The 19358-nt window shown below is 36.0% G+C and overlaps 2 protein-coding genes across 4 annotated transcripts; one reads left to right on the forward strand and one right to left on the reverse strand.

Moving 5' to 3' along the window:
- Positions 1-1702: 1702 nt before the first annotated feature.
- Positions 1703-11833, forward strand: KU70 (ATP-dependent DNA helicase 2 subunit Ku70-like protein). 3 transcript variants are annotated; one of them, XM_089045929.1, is made up of 19 exons: positions 1703-1942; positions 2038-2115; positions 2481-2597; positions 2720-2834; positions 3563-3668; positions 3843-3960; positions 4047-4130; positions 4240-4298; positions 4956-5089; positions 5192-5235; positions 6534-6634; positions 7174-7321; positions 7528-7589; positions 8274-8334; positions 9447-9539; positions 9623-9743; positions 10773-10875; positions 11006-11192; positions 11382-11833. In XM_089045929.1, the coding sequence occupies exons 1-19, from the start codon at positions 1877-1879 to the stop codon at positions 11493-11495; spliced, it is 1911 nt and encodes a 636-aa protein (XP_088902055.1). In that variant the 5' UTR covers positions 1703-1876; the 3' UTR covers positions 11496-11833. The 3 variants fall into 3 exon arrangements, 2 of the variants coding, with proteins under 2 accessions (XP_088902055.1, XP_008222687.2); XM_008224465.3 differs by having other exon boundaries at positions 6558-6634; XR_016124131.1 differs by lacking the exon at positions 11382-11833 and having other exon boundaries at positions 10781-10875; positions 11006-11146.
- Positions 11834-12649: 816 nt separating this feature from the next.
- Positions 12650-15090, reverse strand: LOC103322560 (pentatricopeptide repeat-containing protein At4g19191, mitochondrial). Its single transcript, XM_008224483.3, has one exon. The coding sequence runs from the start codon at positions 14603-14605 to the stop codon at positions 12683-12685; it is 1923 nt and encodes a 640-aa protein (XP_008222705.2). The 5' UTR covers positions 14606-15090; the 3' UTR covers positions 12650-12682.
- Between the last annotated feature and the right edge of the window lie 4268 nt (positions 15091-19358).

The following is a 19358-nucleotide window of genomic DNA, read 5'->3' on the forward strand; positions in this document are numbered from 1 at the left end:
GTCATTTTACAAACTTTCTTAAAAAGGGATCATTTGACCAATATTTAGCGGAGATGAGGTCAAAGTTGCTAATCTCCCCAAAAAAGAACAACAAAAGAAGGCAAGACATCTAATCAAAAGACGGTGGGACATCACTCCAAATTATAATGTGTGTCAATTCACGAATACCCGTTAACTTGTTAAGCTTAGGGACATTTTTGTAATGTTACAAAAGAGTTGGATTGAAAAAATATGAGAAAATAGATTGCTTGGAAGGGATTCGAACCCTAACCCACTTTTGAGAAAGAATCACTGCCTTTTCCAGCTCTACTATCTTCATTCTTTTAATGTGAATCAATTATGTGTATATTTATACAGCTTCCACTATAACTTTATTTGTTTCTTTCTTTTTTCTCCATACTTATCTTCCTTATCTTCCCTCTTCACAGACTGTTATGCTCCAACTCTCTTCCATTTTCCAAAACAAAAAACTCACTCACCTGCCACTAGGGTGACAATTTTCGATACGACCCGTTACACGACTTGAAACCTGCACGGAAAAAACACGACACGAACCCGCACGATTAAAATACGGGTCATTTTCGAGTCAACCTGCCAGTGACCCGTTTATAAACGGGTGGGTTTCAGTCAACCCGCCAACCCGCTAAAACACTTTTTTAACCCGTTTATTAAACAGGTCAACTCGTCAACCTGCTAACCCCGTAAAATATCTATGTAACCTGCCAACTTGATACTTGTTTAACTCGTTTATTAAACGAGTTAACCCGTTAACCTGCTAAAATACCTATATAACCCGCCAATCCTCTAAAATACTTATGTAACCTACAAAACCATTTCTTTGTTTTTTTTCATTTTTAATTTTTTTTTAATTTCTCATTCTCAATTTTATATATAGAGAGAGGCAAAATACAATAATTATTTATATACAAAATAAAAAATGCAATTGCTTGATTAATTTTATCAAAATTTAGATTTTTTTTTAATTTTTTATTTGCTATCACTTAGTGGGTCAACCCGACATGACCCGAAACCCGCAAGGAAAATAAACGGGTCAACTCGAAAATGACACGTTTATTAAACGGGGTTGGATTTGAGTTTAGTATTCTTCAAACTTATATAATCCTAACACAACACGAACTCGACAAGACACGACCCACTACCAGCCCTTCCTGCCACAAACACAAGCCCCATAACGGAAGTTTGAACTTTTTTTCGATTAATTATCTATTAAAGTTTGATGAAGTATTTGATGAATTTCAAGTATTTGATTTTGAACTTAGATTGAATTTTTGAGCTAAGTCAATTTCTTTGATAGAAATTTGGGGAGGCGAGAGGAGAAGGTTGGCTGCGTGTACTGTGATTGATTTTTGTTTGTTTATTTTTTTTTTTTATATTCTTAATGGGTGAAATGGATCGTGTTGTGTTATTCGTGAATTATAAAGAGGTATTTGTGTTTAGTATTTTCCACCCGTTTTCTTAACGGGTTAAATGAATTAACATAACGCTACACGATTGCCAAGTCTATCTGACCAATATTTAGTGGATCCAACCGCTAATTTCCCCGAAAAAAGAAAAAGAAAAAAACAACAAAACAAGTCAGGGTATCAGATCAGAAGCGTTAATGTGTCTCACGCATTTTCCAATATGAACCGTTGATCTCATCTACGCGGATAAATGCAGCTGAGTGCACTACAGGAGATCCGTGCCCATTTCCCCGCTTCGGCTTGCGCGAGACTCTTCTTTTTCAGGCTTCTGGAATTCAAAACTGGACTTCTTCTTCTTCTCTCTCTCTCTCTCTCTCTCACTCTCTCCTTCTACGGCTCTCCCAAAGTTTAAGTGCAGTGAATAATTAACTAAGCTCTCTTCAACTGCCGCCATGGAAATAGACCCCGATGACCTTTTCAGAGACGACGAAGACGACCCAGATAATGAACTCTTCCAGGTTCTTTCTCTATCTTTTTTCCTTTTTCCTTTGGTCTATTTGCCTATGACATATCTTTTTTCAGTGTAAAAAATGATTTTTTTTTCCTAATTCAGGAAAGAGAGTCGACCAAGGAGCTTGTAGTGTACCTGGTTGATGCTTCCCCCAAAATGTTCACCACTACTTGTCCAGCCGTGAGTTTGTTTGGTTGTTTATTTGCTTAATTTGTTTAATAAATAGCCGTTCTTGAATATTATATCTTCGGATCTCAACTTTTCTAATTACTTCACTCATGATGTGATACTAACCAAATCATATATGGGTGGATATGTGGCTAGGCATGTTATGCAAGAAATGCTTGTCATCATTTGACAGTTGCTCGAAATGTGCTTCTAAGCGAAACTAAACATAACCTCTAGACTTGCTTTCCAATGTGGTTTATGGAGGAACTATTTTCTTGTGCTTCAAAAAATAACAAGGCCATGCCAGTTTGTTGTTATCAGCACGTACTGGTTTTCATTAATTTGTTTGAGGCTTCTTCATTTGTCAATGTTTGCAGGGAGACCGGAAGGATGACACTCATTTTCATGTTGCTGTGAGTTGTATTGCACAGTCTTTGAAGACGCAAATCATTAATAATTCATACGATGAAGTTGCCATATGCTTCTTTAACACTGTAAGATTGGAACTCTATCAAGCTAAAACATGTTACATTGCTTGAACTTCTTACTACTTGATGCTTTAATATTAGTCAGAATATGAGTCATTCTCTTGTTGAGCTTACATGTACATCTGCAGAGGGAAAAGAGGAATTTGCAAGATTTAAATGGTGTTTATGTGTTTAACGTCGCTGAACGAGAGTATCTAGACAGGCCAACAGCCAGGCTAATAAAAGAAATTGATAACATAGAAGGTATTTCCTTGGTGAAATAGTGTTTTTGTTGGCTGTTTTCTTAGATACTTTTGTTAGAGTTGATTCCAGTTATAATTTAATTGACAGTGTCCACTACTTGAAAATTTATTTTATTTTTTCAATTTGTTTTAATCAAGATATTATCGATCTACTGGTGTTAAAATTTAGTTTGTTAAGTCTAACATGCATTGAGTTTTTCTTGGATATTTGTTTTTTTATTAAAAAAATTGCAGGCAGAATTTTGAAGCGTATAGGTCAGTTAATAATGTGTTGTGCATCTGTGTTTGACTGAGGGCTGTCCTGTGTGGGTGTGGCTCTGAGACTGTATTTTATGTAAATCTACCCTAAAATATACTCGGGAAATGTTTATAGTGAAATCACATTTTCTCTTGTAAAATTTGGCTTCTTTTATATGCTTTCTGGAGTTCTCATGTTGATGATCATAGCTGGATTAAAGATCTGACTTTGAGGGTGGTACAACTCTGTTAGCTTTAGGCTCCCATGTTATATATTTTTATATCCCATCCCCAACATAGACTGCTTGTATAGACCAATGAAATTTCTGGTTATATATATATATATATATATATATAATGTTAAATAGTTTGTGGTAATGGATGTAAACTGAAGACATCACATGATGATTTTGTTTGTGATCCAAGTTCTTCTTTTGACCGAATGCCTCTTTGGAGTGTCGAAGTCAAACTTTTTTTTCTTTTCTGTGGCAGAGTCATTTATGAGCAAAATTGGGAGTCAGTATGGTATTGTCTCTGGGTCCAGAGAAAATTCACTTTACAATGCCCTCTGGGTAGCCCAAGCACTGCTGCGTAAAGGGTAAGAGTAACGTGTTATCAAAGTTTGGCTCTCTTAAAGAAAAAAAGTAAAAGAAAAATGGTATCAAAGTTCATTCCCCTTTCGAAATTATTTTCTATTCTGCTATTTTTATTTTGGTAGAATTGGACCCCATCTGTGTGCTCTCTAACGTTATTAGCAAAACTACTATCTCAGATCTGCGAAGACAGCTGATAAGCGTGTTCTTTTATTTACAAATGAAGATGATCCATTTGGCAGCATTAAGGGAGTGATAAAGACAGATATGATGAGAACCACGTTGCAGCGGACTAGAGTATTTGATTTGCACATCTTTGCAGTTTAACAGTATATTTATTGAAATTCACTGTTTTAAGAAGTCCACCCCTTAACCATTTCCAGGATGCACAAGATCTTGGCATCTCAATTGAACTTCTTCCGTTGAGTCGACCTGACAGTGATTTCAACGTTTCTACATTCTATTCTGTATGGCTATATCCTTTATTCTAGTACTTTTTTTGTTTTTTATTATTATATGCTTCTTTGAGGATTTAAGTCATCGCACTGCTCACTTCACTACTTTTATATGTTTCAGGATTTACTTGGACTCAAAGGTGATGATCTTGCACGATTTATGCCTGCAGCGGGAGAAAAGTAACTTTTTTCCCCAATATTTATTTTATTATGCTCATTTGTGCAAACCATTATTTCCGGTTGGTCTTTTAATACATCTCTTATGTGCATTTATAAGGAGTACTGCATATAACATTGGAACTGGGGAAACCAGTTGCTTCCTTACAGATTCAACATTGCTTAAATATTTCAACCTGTTGATCTCCCACATCTTTAGAAGCATGTTGCTTATAAAAGTAGAGTGACTATTGGAACTTGATGACTTAAAAGCTGTGGGAGTTTCCAGGATATTATGGAAACAATGGATTGAGTTAAAAGAGGCGATATAGAAGTTTAAAATGAAGCATATTGATGAAACTTAAATATGGAATAATATTTGAATGTTAAGGAGCTATGCTGCTACAATTGAGCACTGAGCATCAAATACAATGTTTCTTAGACGTTTTAGCAACAGATCCTTTGATCTTAAAAGTTAACTCTAGGGGTCATGTGGCATTTTTTATATTAAATGACGATGATGGAACATCTGGATTCAATGATCTATTAGGTTGTGCACTGCTGCGTTAATCTCAAATGCTTACTCTGCTCTGGACCTTTTAAGGCATAAAACCTAATAAATAAGTCTCACTTGTTGCCTAATTTACCTGTTTCTTTTTGTAAATATCTACTCTAATTCAGATTGGAAGATATGAAGGATCAGCTTAGAAAGCGAATGTTCAAGAAGCGCCTAGTTAGAAAGATCACTTTCTCAATTGCCAACGGACTATCAATTCAACTGAGTTCTTATGCTTTAATTCGTCCTACTCTTCCAGGTATTTGCATCACCATTTGTTCAATTACTTACTCATTCTGCAAGTCAGTGTCTGCCTATCAGTTTGGGCTCAGAACAATGTTTCATTGACTTTGGATAATAGGAGCAATCACCTGGCTTGATTCTGTGACTAATCGTCCTTTAAAGGTGATACTGCTTTACTACACTACATATCTTTTTATTGTCATTACATGGATATCTGTATCAATGACTAATGAATTGAAGACTTTGAAATGAGAAAATTTCCGATGCATTTTTTATGGCACGTAGCTACTTCCAATTTTGAAACAAGGTGGACTTTGTTGTTTATGACATGTATGGATAAAGGTTATTTAGTCAACCCATTTTAGGAGGATAATGATTCTCAGATATGTGTTTAAAGACCAGATTGATTTGATTTTGTATCTATTCATTAGTTTGGCTCACATTCGGAGGCTGGGTATGTTTCCCCTCTTTCAATCAAAGGGAAGGAGTCTAGAGACTTGAAATGGTATGATTTGAACAGTCAAGGACCTGTTTGGTTCTGCAATTCAAACAGTTAAATGTTGTTGAAGACTAAAAATGGGAGAATACTCTTTGGCTTGCTCCTCTAGGGTGTATTTTTAGTAGTTTTTGAAAATCGACATAAGGAAACCTTAAATATCTTTAGTGATTTTTTCAAGAAATTGGGTTGAGTTTTTGAGACCCTACACACATAGAAAACATCTCTCGTTGTTCCCATTATATTTATCTTCCTAATTCTGTGTGTATTTTCTCCCAAAACTTTTGTATAAGTAAATGTGCAGTAAAACTTCAACTTCATTGGAGGCTTATTAGGCCTATTGTATAACAGGAGGGTAGCTCTCTCCCATGACAAAAACCCCTTCATGGGTGAAGCAGGATTTGATCCAGTGTCCCTTTTTTGATACAAGAGACGTTACTAGCTAAACTAGCTGGCATCTTTTTGGTGTTGATGTTTAGCCTCCTGTATTTCTATTGAACTTTAATTACATCCTTAGAGTTTCAATATGAGAAAATGAGTTTCCATCAATGATTGAACTTTTGTATAAAAGCCATTGCCCCCAAGGTTGGTGTTATTACAAGTGTTGTGATTGGCATATTTGTTGGATTAGTTTATTATAGCAGACATATCCATATCCAAGGAAAAATGTTCCACTTAGAGTATTGCATATCACGGAGTACTGAATTTGTAAGACAAAAATGCACATGTGTACTTGGGGGCATGCCTCACTCACACACAAAGAAACACATGAACTATGACCTATGTCTTTTTAGTTCCTGGTTTACTCTACTAGAAAGTTTATGATTAACAAAAATTAGATAGAGTTACATTCATAAGATCTCATCCTGGTTTGTTGGAATGGTTCTAAGATGCAATAATTATCCCTAATCTAATTATTGTTTCCGATTGGGTAGTGATGCCATTTAAACCATATCTTAAGCAGTGTCTGTGTGCTGACATTGTGCAGACTGAAAGATCTTTCATCTGTGCTGATACTGGTGCTTTGGTGCAAGGTTCTGCAAAACGTTTTCAACCTTACAAGACGTATGCATGTTATGCTACATTTCTATCATATTCTTTCTTATGTTTTAGTTTTTCCTAGCTCAATTCGACTTAACGTTACCTTCACCAAGTGAAAGAACATTGGCTAGTTTATATTTATTTTGTAAAAACTCTTTTCTTCTTCATCTCTCTCTCTATCTCTTTTTTTTTTTTTTTTTTCTCTTGTTTTTTTGTTGTTGTTATTTTCAGTTTACCATTACCTTAAAAGAAAAGAAAAAGAAAAAAAAACAGCAGGGGCCCTAGTCTAATAACATCAAGTTGATGTTACCCGAATCTAGCTTCTTGTTACCATAGTTTCCAGCATACAGTTACATGGACAGAGGAGTGCTTGTCACGAATGAGATACACAACTAGGCGTAGAAAACTAGCTGCAGAACCTTTAGGCAGCTACCTCTGTACTGGTTGCACTAGTCTCATTATGAAATCGTCTTATCAATCTTATGATTTCACTTCTATGTATAGATATTATACTGTGAGTTGGCTTCTTGAAAATTTTCCTGACTGCTCCATCTGCTTTCTAGTGAAAATATCAAGTTTTCAGTGGAGGAACTTTCAGAGATCAAAAGATTTTCCACTGGACATCTTCGTCTTCTTGGTTTCAAGCCATTAAATTGCTTAAAAGAGTTCCACAACTTGAGGCCGTCAACATTTGTTTTCCCTACTGATGAGGTAGATTCTTTAGTCCTATAGAACTGAAAATCTCAATTTTCTGGGTTATTGTTGATTTTTTTTGTTTTACCTTTATTTGTATAGACTATTTGTTCTTCATGGTTTATTGCAGTAGTTATTTTTTGTTGAACATTTAGGTGATGGCTGCTTCTTTCGATTTTAATACACTTTTGGGATTAAAACTGAGAGATTGTACTCCATTGCAGGAACTGATTGGTAGCACATGCATTTTCATTGCCCTGCATAGATCAATGCTACGGCTAAAACGGTTAGTTCTTGTAGCATACATTTTCATGGACTTTACTGAACTATTATGTAATATTATTTTCATCCTATAATAATGAGGATAAAATGATTACTTGTTAATTATGTTATTAAGATTTTCAAATATAAACATCACAGTAAGTTGGGGAAGAAAAATCCAAGTTTGGACGTTTGAGGCCTGACGTGGGTGCATCACAAGCATGAGATGGGCCCTGGCTGCAGGACGTGTTGGGCTACTCAGGCCGAGGCATGTCCTAAAGCACAAGTACTTCTGATTTAAATGGCTCGGTTCCATTTGACACTACCCATTTTACACCTTTATAAGGACAAAGGGAAATATTCAATTCTCTCTACAAATTGTTTAGCTCTCTCTCTCTCTCTCTCTCTCTCTCTCTCTCTCTCCACATTGCCTTCGCTTAAACATCCAATTCAACTTTTATCGTCCCCCGCTTTTCAAATATGTTTGCATATGCAGATTCTCATTTCTTTTATCTAGTTTTGTGTTTTACTTCGTATTTTATTTTTTTAGAATTCCTCAATTATGCTTTTTTGGTAGCCTTGCTTGTGGTTTGAGTGGAGCATTATTAATATCTATATATTTTTTAAAATGATTGAGGTTATTTGTTTTTGAGGGTTTACTTGTTATTGTTGATTTTTTATTTTTTATTTTTATTTTTTATTTTTTCAGTTTCGCAGTTGCATTTTATGGTAGTTCATCTCGTCCTCAATTAGTTGCCCTTGTTGCTCAAGTAAGATTTTATTACATTCACAAATAAGTTATGTTTAAATGCATACAATTTTATTATGTCCACAAGCATATATATATATATAGATATATAATATTTCTCTGGGTTGTTTTAATGCATGTGACTGAATGAATTGTTAAGAAGGGTGTGATTTTGTCAGATTATTTACACTGGATCCCCTTCTCTGAATTAGTGCTAGTGCTGACAAATTGTTTCTCTATCAATAGATGCCAATATAATCTACTTTTTTGAATTCTTAGTAGTTGTTTATTGCCAAACAGGGCAACATTTTTTTAATTTGAAACAAAGAATTTGTTATGATTCCATATTCGTGATAGAGGAAACATGTGTTGGTGGTAGGTTTTAAATATTCCAGATAGCAGTCACTTGTTTGTGGGACTTTAAAAGTTGGTATTTGAACTAATTAATACTCGGCATTATAGGAACCAATGTTTTTAAGTATTTGAACTAAAAGTTGGTAAGTTTTTGCAGATTTCCAACTCAATGGTTTTATTAAACAATTTCAGAATCTTAAATTCTTTTTACTTATTTATGTTAGTGAATGGCATGGACAACTTTGGTCATAGTTGTGAAGTATTGTTGGTGATAAACCACACCTCATGTTATGGGTATGCTAATTTCTTTAGGCATTCACCAAATACAAAAAAGGAACTTGTGCAAAACATATAATTAAGAAGAAAATTGCAAGCAATTTCTATAGGAGTTATATAATTCTCACTGGTTACCATTGTGGTCATGTGTGTTTTGCTCAAAAGAAATACAATTTTTCATTGTTTATGTTGTCTCTCACCTCGATAGTTATATACAAATTTGTAAAGCAATAATTTGAAATTTTCTGGTAGGAACTGAACATGAAAATAAAAACAAAATGGAAAAGGTAAGGTCAAGTGTTTTTATGTACTCTCATGGTATAGTTTTGTAATTGAGAAAGCTGCTTGATCTTGTTCTCAATATCTATCAAACTGCTAAAACGATCAGTGGTTTTCAAACATTTGTGAGATTTTTGTGTTTATATTTGTATGTTATTTGAGTCACAAATATCCTTGTCAAAATTTGTTTTATTAGAACTCACAAATCTCTTTGAAAATTCACAGGACGAAATAATTAGTGCTGGTGGTCAGGTTGAGCCACCGGGAATGCACATGATATATCTTCCATACGCTGAGGACATTAGAAACACTGAAGAGGCAAGGGTTTTAGTTGGATTTGTATTATAGAGTATCTCCTACTAAAGTTATCTAACAAATGTCATGGTCATGACAATTTGCAGCTTCATACAGGTTCAAATGTTGCACCACCTCATGCAAATGATGATCAAACTAGAAACGCTGCTGCTTTAATCAAACGTTTTGACTTAAAAGATTTCTCAGTATTCCAATTTGCCAACCCTGGTATTTCGTTTTGCAAATCCTTCATTGAAAGTATTCTATCAATATTCGAGCTTTCATTTGCGTGTATTTTGTTTGTTCTGGTTGCTTATCGTATACTTGGCCATTAGTTTTTGCTTAAGTCAAATAGAGTAAGATTTTGGAGAGGCAGTTGGGTGTGGACTTTTGTTTCATGCTTGTCCTTTCTGGGTTTATAAACTGTCATATTCTCATGATGTGTGAATTGCCAATATGCTAGTTTCGTCATCTTGTCATGTGGAGTGGAATCTAAACTTCTGAACGTGGGTATGTTAAATTGAAGTTGGGGAGCTTTCTCTTTTGAGCTGAATCGTAGCCACTTAAGTGTTCATTTTACTTCATGTATCCCACTCCCCTCCTTATATGTCTTCACCCATTCACCTGATTGGGCTGGAACCATCCCATCGTTTATAATCTCTGGGCCTTCCCAGCGCAGAAGCATATTCCTGCAGAATATTCTTCTCTTCTTTCCCCTATCCTAGAGGATGGGAATTCCTAGAAGAGGATATTTGGTGATTTTGTCATCAGTGGAGGAGCATGCGTGATACAGATCTATTTCAAAACAATGCAATATAATCATCTGATAGCATGAGGTCTTAAAGATATTCTTACCTTTAATTCTAGATTGGGAGTAATTGTCTGTGTTTTTGATATCCTTGTTGAGTTGTCTTTCTTTTTAATATAGCAAATGAATCATTACAAGAATGATTGAAATTTATAACTCAAACCGTGTTCTGGAAAACAGTCCTTCTTGAACAATTCTTTGGATGCTTAGGGGGAATACACCTTCAATTGCTTAGTATAAATGTCTATAATATATATTAGTAGTTAGTTGTACTCATGCATTAGTGTGCCATTGTGTTTGGACTTTTGGAAGTTGACATCTTGGAGATCTCTTGTCCATCCCCTGAAATCGTGGCTTTTTGACAGTACCAAAATAGTACACTAATCTTTTTACTTTCACTGTCATAATTTTTCTATAAGGTGCATAGTATGAAACAGAGATTTTTTCAGCCTTGCAGAGACACTATGCAGTACTGCAGGCCCTAGCTCTGGAGGAGGATGAGATACCAGAAATCAAAGATGAAACGGTGCCTGATGAGGAAGGCATGTCTAGGTAATGGAAAGTGTATGCTTGCATATCTGCCTGCTCGTATCTCTTGCTTCCCAGTAACTGAGCACTTACTGTTTTTTTTTCTCCTGCACAATGTTCCTAAGTTGATGTCTTTGCGTATATGGCTTTACAGACCTGCATTTGTTAGTGCATTAGAAGAATTTAAGCAGTCTGTTTATGGGGATAATTATGAAGAGGAAAACGATGCTGTGGGAAATGGAAAAGCAAGTGAGACCTCCAAAAAACGAAAAGCAGTTTCTGAAAATGCAGTTAAAGAGTCTGGTAACTATGATTGGGTTGACCTTGCAGACAACGGAAAGGTGAAACTGAAAATGGCTTTCCTGTACTTTAATACTTGTGGTTTTTATCTCACCTTTTTAAGCCGAGATGGAAAAAAGAACATCCAAAAGATAACGTTTAAATCCAAGAGTTTTCATCCTGTTGATGTTAGCGTGGATAATTTTTTTTCAAGGATGCTAATCGCTTCTGATACAATTCTTATTTTGCAGTTAAAGGATTTGACTGTCACGCAGTTGAAGTACTATTTGACAGCAAATAATCTTCCGCTTGCCGGAAAGAAGGAAGCTTTGATCAGTCGAATTTTGACACACATGGGGAAATGACCAAGGCCAACTATATATCTTTGTTGCAAGATCGAGAGCTGTGTGGCTACGTTTCCGATGAATGGTACGTTGTGATCACCAGGGGTTTATGTACTTACAGCTGTGCATGAAGATCGCCAGGGATTTTGAAAGGTGAAGGCTCAATTTTGTGGTGACGACGGCAGTTGACTCATTGAATCATGTTCAGAGTCAACAACCAACTCACTAATGAATTACAAATGAGCTGTTTCTCATCATGAAAACATGATGCAAATTTCACTTCACCATTGTATGAATGAAAAATTTGTTCATTTTCGTCTTTAATGATAAGAATTGGAAACTTTTCAAGTAACTTAAAATCTCAAGTAGACCTTAACATTTTCCCTGCATATTTTTCTCAAAGATCATTCCTTCGTTTATGTTTAACATCTTCACTCATTATAGTGAAGGAAACGAACCAACAGATGAGATGTCTGTCTGCTAGGTGTAGATGAGTGTTGTTTTTGAGGACTCGAGTGAATTCAGATCCGGAAAATTTTGAAAAATAACTTTTTAAATTCACCATTGAAGAAGTGTAACTAGGAAGTCAAACTGAAAGAAGAATGCTGCATCTCGGACTTTTAATGTGATACGATATGTATATGCCTATCGAACGGTGAATTTTCCTAGAACCTGTTAATCTTTTACTTTGTCTATCTCATATATAACACTAACTAGCTATTGTTCTATTTATTATCATTTATATTGCAACGTATCTTAAGTTTGAATCTACGTACTTTGTCTATCCCAAATGTTGACTAGCTATTGGTATATAGTTCTATTGGCAATGAGATGTAGCCCAGTAGACGCCTAGTAGAAAAAGGTCGTGACTTGTAGACTAGTGGTCTTAGGTTTAAATTCTGATGACATCTTGGTAGTGTGTGTGAGAAAACCCCTTGCATTTCCGAACTTTGGCAAAAAAAGATATATATAATTCTATTTATCATTTGTTATTGCAATATATTTGTTACTAACAAGAAACCAATAAAAAGAAAGGCAAACCAGAAGAGATGTAAGTTATTTGTAAGGGAAGGGAAAACAGACTGCTATGTTCAACTTTTGGAAACGAATGGAAAATTCAAAAATTGGTAGGGGTGGCCTTTGGTCAAACGAAATATCCACAGTATCATTCATGCTTATGTTGAGCAAATTTAAATTATTTAAATTAATCATTTCACAAAATTCTCTGAACGTGGCGAGTATTTTTCTTCTTTCAACTGCAATGCCAAACTATCTAACATTGCATATATAAGCAAGCCTTCAGGATGACCCCTATCTTCGACTGTAAATACATGAGGTTTCCCATTAACATGAAGAAGGCTTTGTCCTGGAATTTTTTTTACTTTCTTAAATTTCATAGCTGTCCTTAATGCAGCAACTTCATCCCACCTTCTCTCTGATGCATATATGTTGGCCATCTCCACAAATGGAACTGCACCCTGGGGCTCCAACTCAAATAGACGGCGACATGCATATTCCCCGATCTCTACGTTACGGTGAATCTTGCAAGCACTAAGTAATGCACCCCATATGCGAGCATCAGGTTTCATCGGCATACTTTTCACAAGCTCCGTTGCTTCTTCCAACCTTCCTTTACGCCCAAGGAGATCCGCCATACAGGAATAGTGGTCCACCCCAGGATTTATCTTGTAAACTTTTTTCATCATGTCAAAGAACTCCATTCCTTTCTCAAGAAGACCTGCATGAGTGCAAGCTTGAAGAATGGCAAGAAAAGTTAAGTGGTTTGGTTTCAAGTCCAAATCCACCATCAGGCAGAAAAGGTCCAGAGCTTCTTCGTAGTTGCCATTCAAAGCAAAGCCTGCGATCATAGTTGTCCAGGAAACAACAGTTCTCACTGGCAAGGCATAGAAGAGCTCTCGAGCATTGTTAATATTTCCACATTTTGCATACATGTCAATTAATGCATTGCAGACTACGATGCTGTCTCTTAAACCGTTAGAAAAGGCATAGTTATGAATCCATTTTCCAAGCTCAAGTGCTCCTGTTTGGCCGCAACCTGAAACCAGAGAAAGCACAGTAACCAAATCAGGTTTCTCACCAGCTGCTTCCATAGCATGAAACAATCTTAGCGCCTCATTCAAATCTCCTTTATCAGCATACCCACTGATCATAGCAGTCCATGAAACACAAGTTCTATTTGACATGCCATCAAATAAAAATCTAGAAGAAAGTATATCACCACACCTGGAATACATTGATATAAGGGCATTGACAACAAAAATGTCAGAATCACAGCCCATTTGAATTCCATGACAATGAATCAGCACACCCTGTAGCAATTTATCAGGTTGAATGCATGAAGAAAGGAGGCTCACAATTGTGCTTATATCAGGCCTATATCCATCACAGAGCATCCACTTGTAAAAATTTAGAGCATCAAGAAATTTCTCTAAGTTTGCATATCCTGCAATCATTGAATTCCATGAGACAACAGTCCTTGCGCCAATTTCAATCCTATTAAAGACAGCCATGGCCAAACTTAAGTCATTGCATTTGGAATAGGCAGAGATCCAAGTGTTAGCCATTGAAACATCTCCATCTATCCCAATCTGAATTCCAAATGCATGAATGGCTTTCACCAGTGCCAAATTCTGTGTCTCCAAACTTGCCTGAGTCAACCCCATAACCGTGATGGTATCTGGCAGAATTCGTGCAAACCTCATCTCATGGAACAAACGTAACACTTTATCAAGAAATCCCAATTGCGCAAAACCCATAAGCATCACATTCCAGCAAGCCACGTCTCTCATGGGAATTCTCTCAAACAGAATGTAGGCATCAGCCAACCGATCACACTTGACATACATATCGAGCATTGCTGTTTGCACAAAGATATCTGACCGAAATGGTGATTTTAAAACATTGGTGTGAATAATTTGGGAGAATTTGAGGTTGGAGAGCTTGGCACATGCTTTAGCCAAGAAGGGAAAGGTGAAGTTGTTAGGTTCCAAACCATTTTGTTTCATTTGGAAAAAGAGGAGGAGGGCTTTGTGGGGACGGCTTTGGTTCACAGATTCTCTTACAGCAGAGTTCCATCCAACAATGGTTGAGAATTTTGAAAGAAGGACCATTTATCATTGTCTCTTAAAATCTAACTTAATATTGACAACCATCAGTTTTACATATGCCTTGAAACTGCCGCGTAAGCATCATCAACTTCGGGGATGCATCCAACTCTATTCGAAGTCTCAACAGCAGTTCCAGAATTCACAGACAAACAAAGAGAGAATGTTGGAAACACCATATAAAGATGACGGCGACTCCAGGCCAAGGCACCAGAAGAGAGGCGGTCGGAAACCCGAGCGACGAAGTCAGCAGAGAGCAAGGCAGCGGCTGAATCGCAGAGAACGGAAATGAGATGGACGACTTGTCGTGCGATGGGTTCGTCGTCGAAGGAAGAGAGAGCATGAACGAGAGGCGAGACGAGGAAGTGAGGTTGGAAGCAGGGCTACCGCCAGGGGCGTTTAATTTTTACAGCCCAAAGTAAATTTTTAGCCCGCCCCAAGCCCACTCGCACAGCAGCTACCTTCACGAATTGTCTGTCTGTGTTGACGTTGTTTGCTTTGGTTGGCATGTTTTGGTTCCTTTAGCTTAGCTGGCATGTTTCGGTTGTTTTCTCCTATATTCATTCTATCAACATCTTTGTTGTTGTCTTCATATTATTTTCTTCCCTCAATTTGTTGTTATTGAAATTTGAGGATTTTTTTAGGGTTTATATTCTTCATTACATGGTAAGAACTAGTATCAGTTTTTTTTTATGAAATTGAGAATCCCTAACTGATACTTTATAAACCCTTAAAAAATTAGAGATTTTCAATTTTTTTTAATAAAAAAATTAGGGATTGTAATTGAGTATTATAAATTATCAAGTGATTATATGAATGATGAATTATTAATCAGGGATTAGGTGAATTAATTAATTGCTAATATGTTGGGTTGCTCTTTCGTTCATGCGAGGAGAGCCTTGATGGCTAGAGTTAGGGTTTCTCCAGTTTTCTTTACTCATTCTCTGCGCCGTCTCTCTCAGTCTTCTTTGATTGTCTCTTTGGGTTCTTCTTGGTGAATTTGGTGGTACTCTTTCATATCTCCGGATTTTGTTTCTCTGTGAAGGTCTTAACGAGACCACTGTTAACATGCTAGTTCTTACCATGTAATGTTCTTTTCGGTTTAATGAAATACCATTTTTTCTCAAAAAAACTTAATTGCTAATTGAAAGGAACATTACCATTTCTTCTATTTATTCTTCAATAGGTTATATATTTAAAATGTTGGGTCAACATCAAAATCCTAAGATATTAAAGACTCTTCGGGATTTTTTTAAGAGGTTATATTCTTCATTGCATGTTTAGTTCTTCGTGTTTGTTTGTTTTTTTTGAGTTTACTAGTTACAATTAGGGTTGGTTGCGGTACGGTAACTGCAAATTTTTGTGAAAACTGCAAACCGCCCAATTTGCATAATTTGATATCGTAACCGGCCGAATTATTGCGGTTCACCGCAACTCGATGGAACCGCAAATGCGGTCAGTGTCCGCAAAAAAAGCGGTACCTACCGATTGGGCCGTGTCAACCAAAACAATCCAAGCAACCCCAAACAATCCAAGCACCCGCAAACAATCCAAGCAACCCCAAAATCCCAAGCCTCCTAACCAAGAACCCCCCGTTAGCCATCAACTCATCAACCATAAACCACCACCCAACATCCATAAACCACCACAAAGAAAAAGCAGAACCGCAGACAAAGAGAGAGAGAGAGAGAGAGAGAGAGAGAGAAGAAGAGAGATCAGAGAGAGAAGAAAGAAGAATCCATGGAGAGAGAAGCTTGAAATCGAGGAAGAGATAGGCTGAGACGGGGAGAGCAAGATCAGATGAGTTGTTGAAAAGAGAGAGTGAGGCACTTTGTTTTGATAAGGAGAGAGTGAAACACTGAGATGAAGAGGAAGGAGTTTTTAAAAATATTAATGTCAAAATATAATTTTATATATAATATTTTAGTGTTTTTTTGGACTTGTATTGTAGGCAAGTCATCGTGAATGAATATGCCTTTGTCTGACAAAGCCACGTGAAGAATGGTTGGCTTTGATTGACACAAAGAGAAAGAAGAGGGAGAGAGACGCATAATATATACATGCGGTCGGTATTCAAAACCGCAGCCACATATTGCATATTGCGGTAGGTACAAAACCGCAAATTGCGGTTGGTATTTCGCAATGAGCGGTTCACTTTCGATATATTTGCGGTTGGTTTTTGCAGTTTTGTGGTACTGCAGTGTAAAATGCTAGCCCTAGTTTCAATCTATGTACTAGATGCATTTTGAGGGGTAATGTTTATTATGTTCCCCCAATTAGGTGTAATATTTTGGTTATCAATGAAATTCACTCGTATTGTCGAGTTTTTTTTCTTCTTATTAGGTTTTGTACATAAGGTAAATTTAGCCGCCTCAATTTGGAATCCTGGGTTCTTATAACAGTAGTGTTTGAAACTGACACATTCTTATATGTCTTAATAGGGAAGGTCTAATGCTACATTTCGTGATGCAATCACAAGACACTCAAGTATTGGTGTCTTTCTTGCTGCTCCTGGATGAAAGAGAGTAACCTTTAAAGAAGCATGAAAGATGAGTTGATTAATTTCACAGATATTTAACTAATTTAGGAAAGGAGTAGAAGAAAAAGGTAAAAGTTTTTGAAGATAGAACCAAATAGCATCACCATGCATGCTTCATTTAAAGAGGGAAAAACCATGAACCAGTTCAAACTTGTATACATGCAACTACTGGAAATAGAAGTATATCCAACCAAATTCAGAGACCCACAGTACACAGTTGAATAACCACAAAACAGAACCATTTAGTCAGCTGTGCTATGCCCCCACCAAAGACACATTGGATCCCTAAGCTTAGAGAAGTGAAAGAACTATTACTATAATGCTCATGAATAAGTCCTTCTGGAAGTCTCTTGAGATTTCCGGATTGATGGATTCTAAATTTACAGCCAAAGTAAAACTCAACTCAGAAAATCAGACTGCTGTGCTGCGTTCGAAACTTGGAAGAGAAGACTGGAAGTGGAGAGGAAGTAGAGGGTGACTGAGTGAGTGAGTGATGCTAAGCGGGTCAGGGGCAAAGGACTACGCCGCTGTGCTGTGTGTCAAATTTCGAAGAGAAAACTGTGAAATGGGCTTGGGCTTGGGCTTGCATGTAAATTTCATGAACTATTATTTCTGCTTAAAAACTTATTCAGCATGAATGTTTGATTGCATTGGCTCAAGGGCTTTTGTTTAATACGAGTTTATTTACGTTGGCACCTAAAGCTTTTTAATGTTTTAAATTGTTTTTACAAGTTCTTTCTTGTTAATTTTCGGTTAAAAAATTACTTATATCATTAAAAGATTTCTCCAAATGACAAAGCTAATTCAAAAATTACTTATCACTTTTAAATAATGATGAGAAATTTGTCTTATGTTTGGCAATTGCCTTTGATACCCATAAAAAAATGAAAAAAAAGAAGCCAAAAGTCTGCTTTACCATCAATTGCTGAATCGATACTCATCAATTGCCAAATTGATATTCGTCAATTGCCTATTTTGCTTTCACTTTGACATGTCAAGTCGGCAATTGACAAACAGACAACATGTAATTACCATTCTAATTTGTGAACCGACTGCCTGATTGGCAGTTGCAAAACTCATGGTTTTACAAGATTTGGGAACGTTCATGTCCCAAAAAGATGTAACATGGGTCCGTATTGTTGTAAACCCTTGTTTTTACAATAATAAGGAGCAATTTTACTTGTTCAAGGCCCAACAATTCATGAGTATTGTAATTGAGATCCTTTTTATTGTAAATAAGGCTATTACAATATTATCGATTAAATTGAACCTTAACGTTGTAATAACGATGCCAAATCTCGTAAATTTGAACCTGAATTTTGTAATCTACAAGATTAGGGATAAACTTTACAATGTTATGAAACACTAATGTGCCCAACACTATAATATGAGTCATTGATATTGTAAACCCATATTTTTACAAGATTAGAGATAAAACTATACAATATTATGGAATGCTTAAGTCCTAAACACTATAACCTAAGTGTTTAATGTTGTAAGCCATTGTTTTTACAATATTAGAGATAAAATTTACAATGTTATGGAACTCTCATGTCCCAAGAAGTAGTCCTGAATGTCGTAAATCATTGTTTTTACAAGATTAGGGATCAACTTTACAATGTTATGGACCTAACATGCCCCAACTATGATAAAATGAGTCCTTAATTTTGTAAATCCTTGTTTTTACAAGAATAAGGAACTCTTTTACGACATTATGGTACCCTCGGTGCTTAAATTTGTAACAAAATTGTTTACTAGAATAAAGACCCATTTTACATTAGTAAGGTCCACCATTACCAAATCCTTGTATTGTGGATTCATATCCATGTAAACTTATGATTTACAAGAATAAGGAACAATTTTGCTTGTTTAAGGTCTAACCAAACCTTAATATTTTAATTGATATCCTTTCCATTGTAAATTAGGCTATTACAATATTGTGCATTAAAGTGAACTTAACGTGGTAACCACAATACAAACTCTAGTAAATTCGAACCCAAATATTGTAATCTACAAGATTAAGGATAGACTTTACAATGTTATGGAACGTTAATGTGCCAAACATTGCAACATGAGTCCTTAATATTGTAAACTCTTTTTTTTACAACATTATGGATAAACTTTACAATGGTATGAAACTCTCATGCCCTAAACACTGCAATATGACTCATTAATCTTCCAAAACCCCTTGTTTTACAATAATATGGATAAACTTTATAA

This window comes from Prunus mume, linkage group LG2 (assembly GCF_029339155.1).
Source record: "Prunus mume cultivar Tortuosa linkage group LG2, ASM2933915v1, whole genome shotgun sequence".
Lineage (NCBI taxonomy): Eukaryota > Viridiplantae > Streptophyta > Magnoliopsida > Rosales > Rosaceae > Prunus > Prunus mume.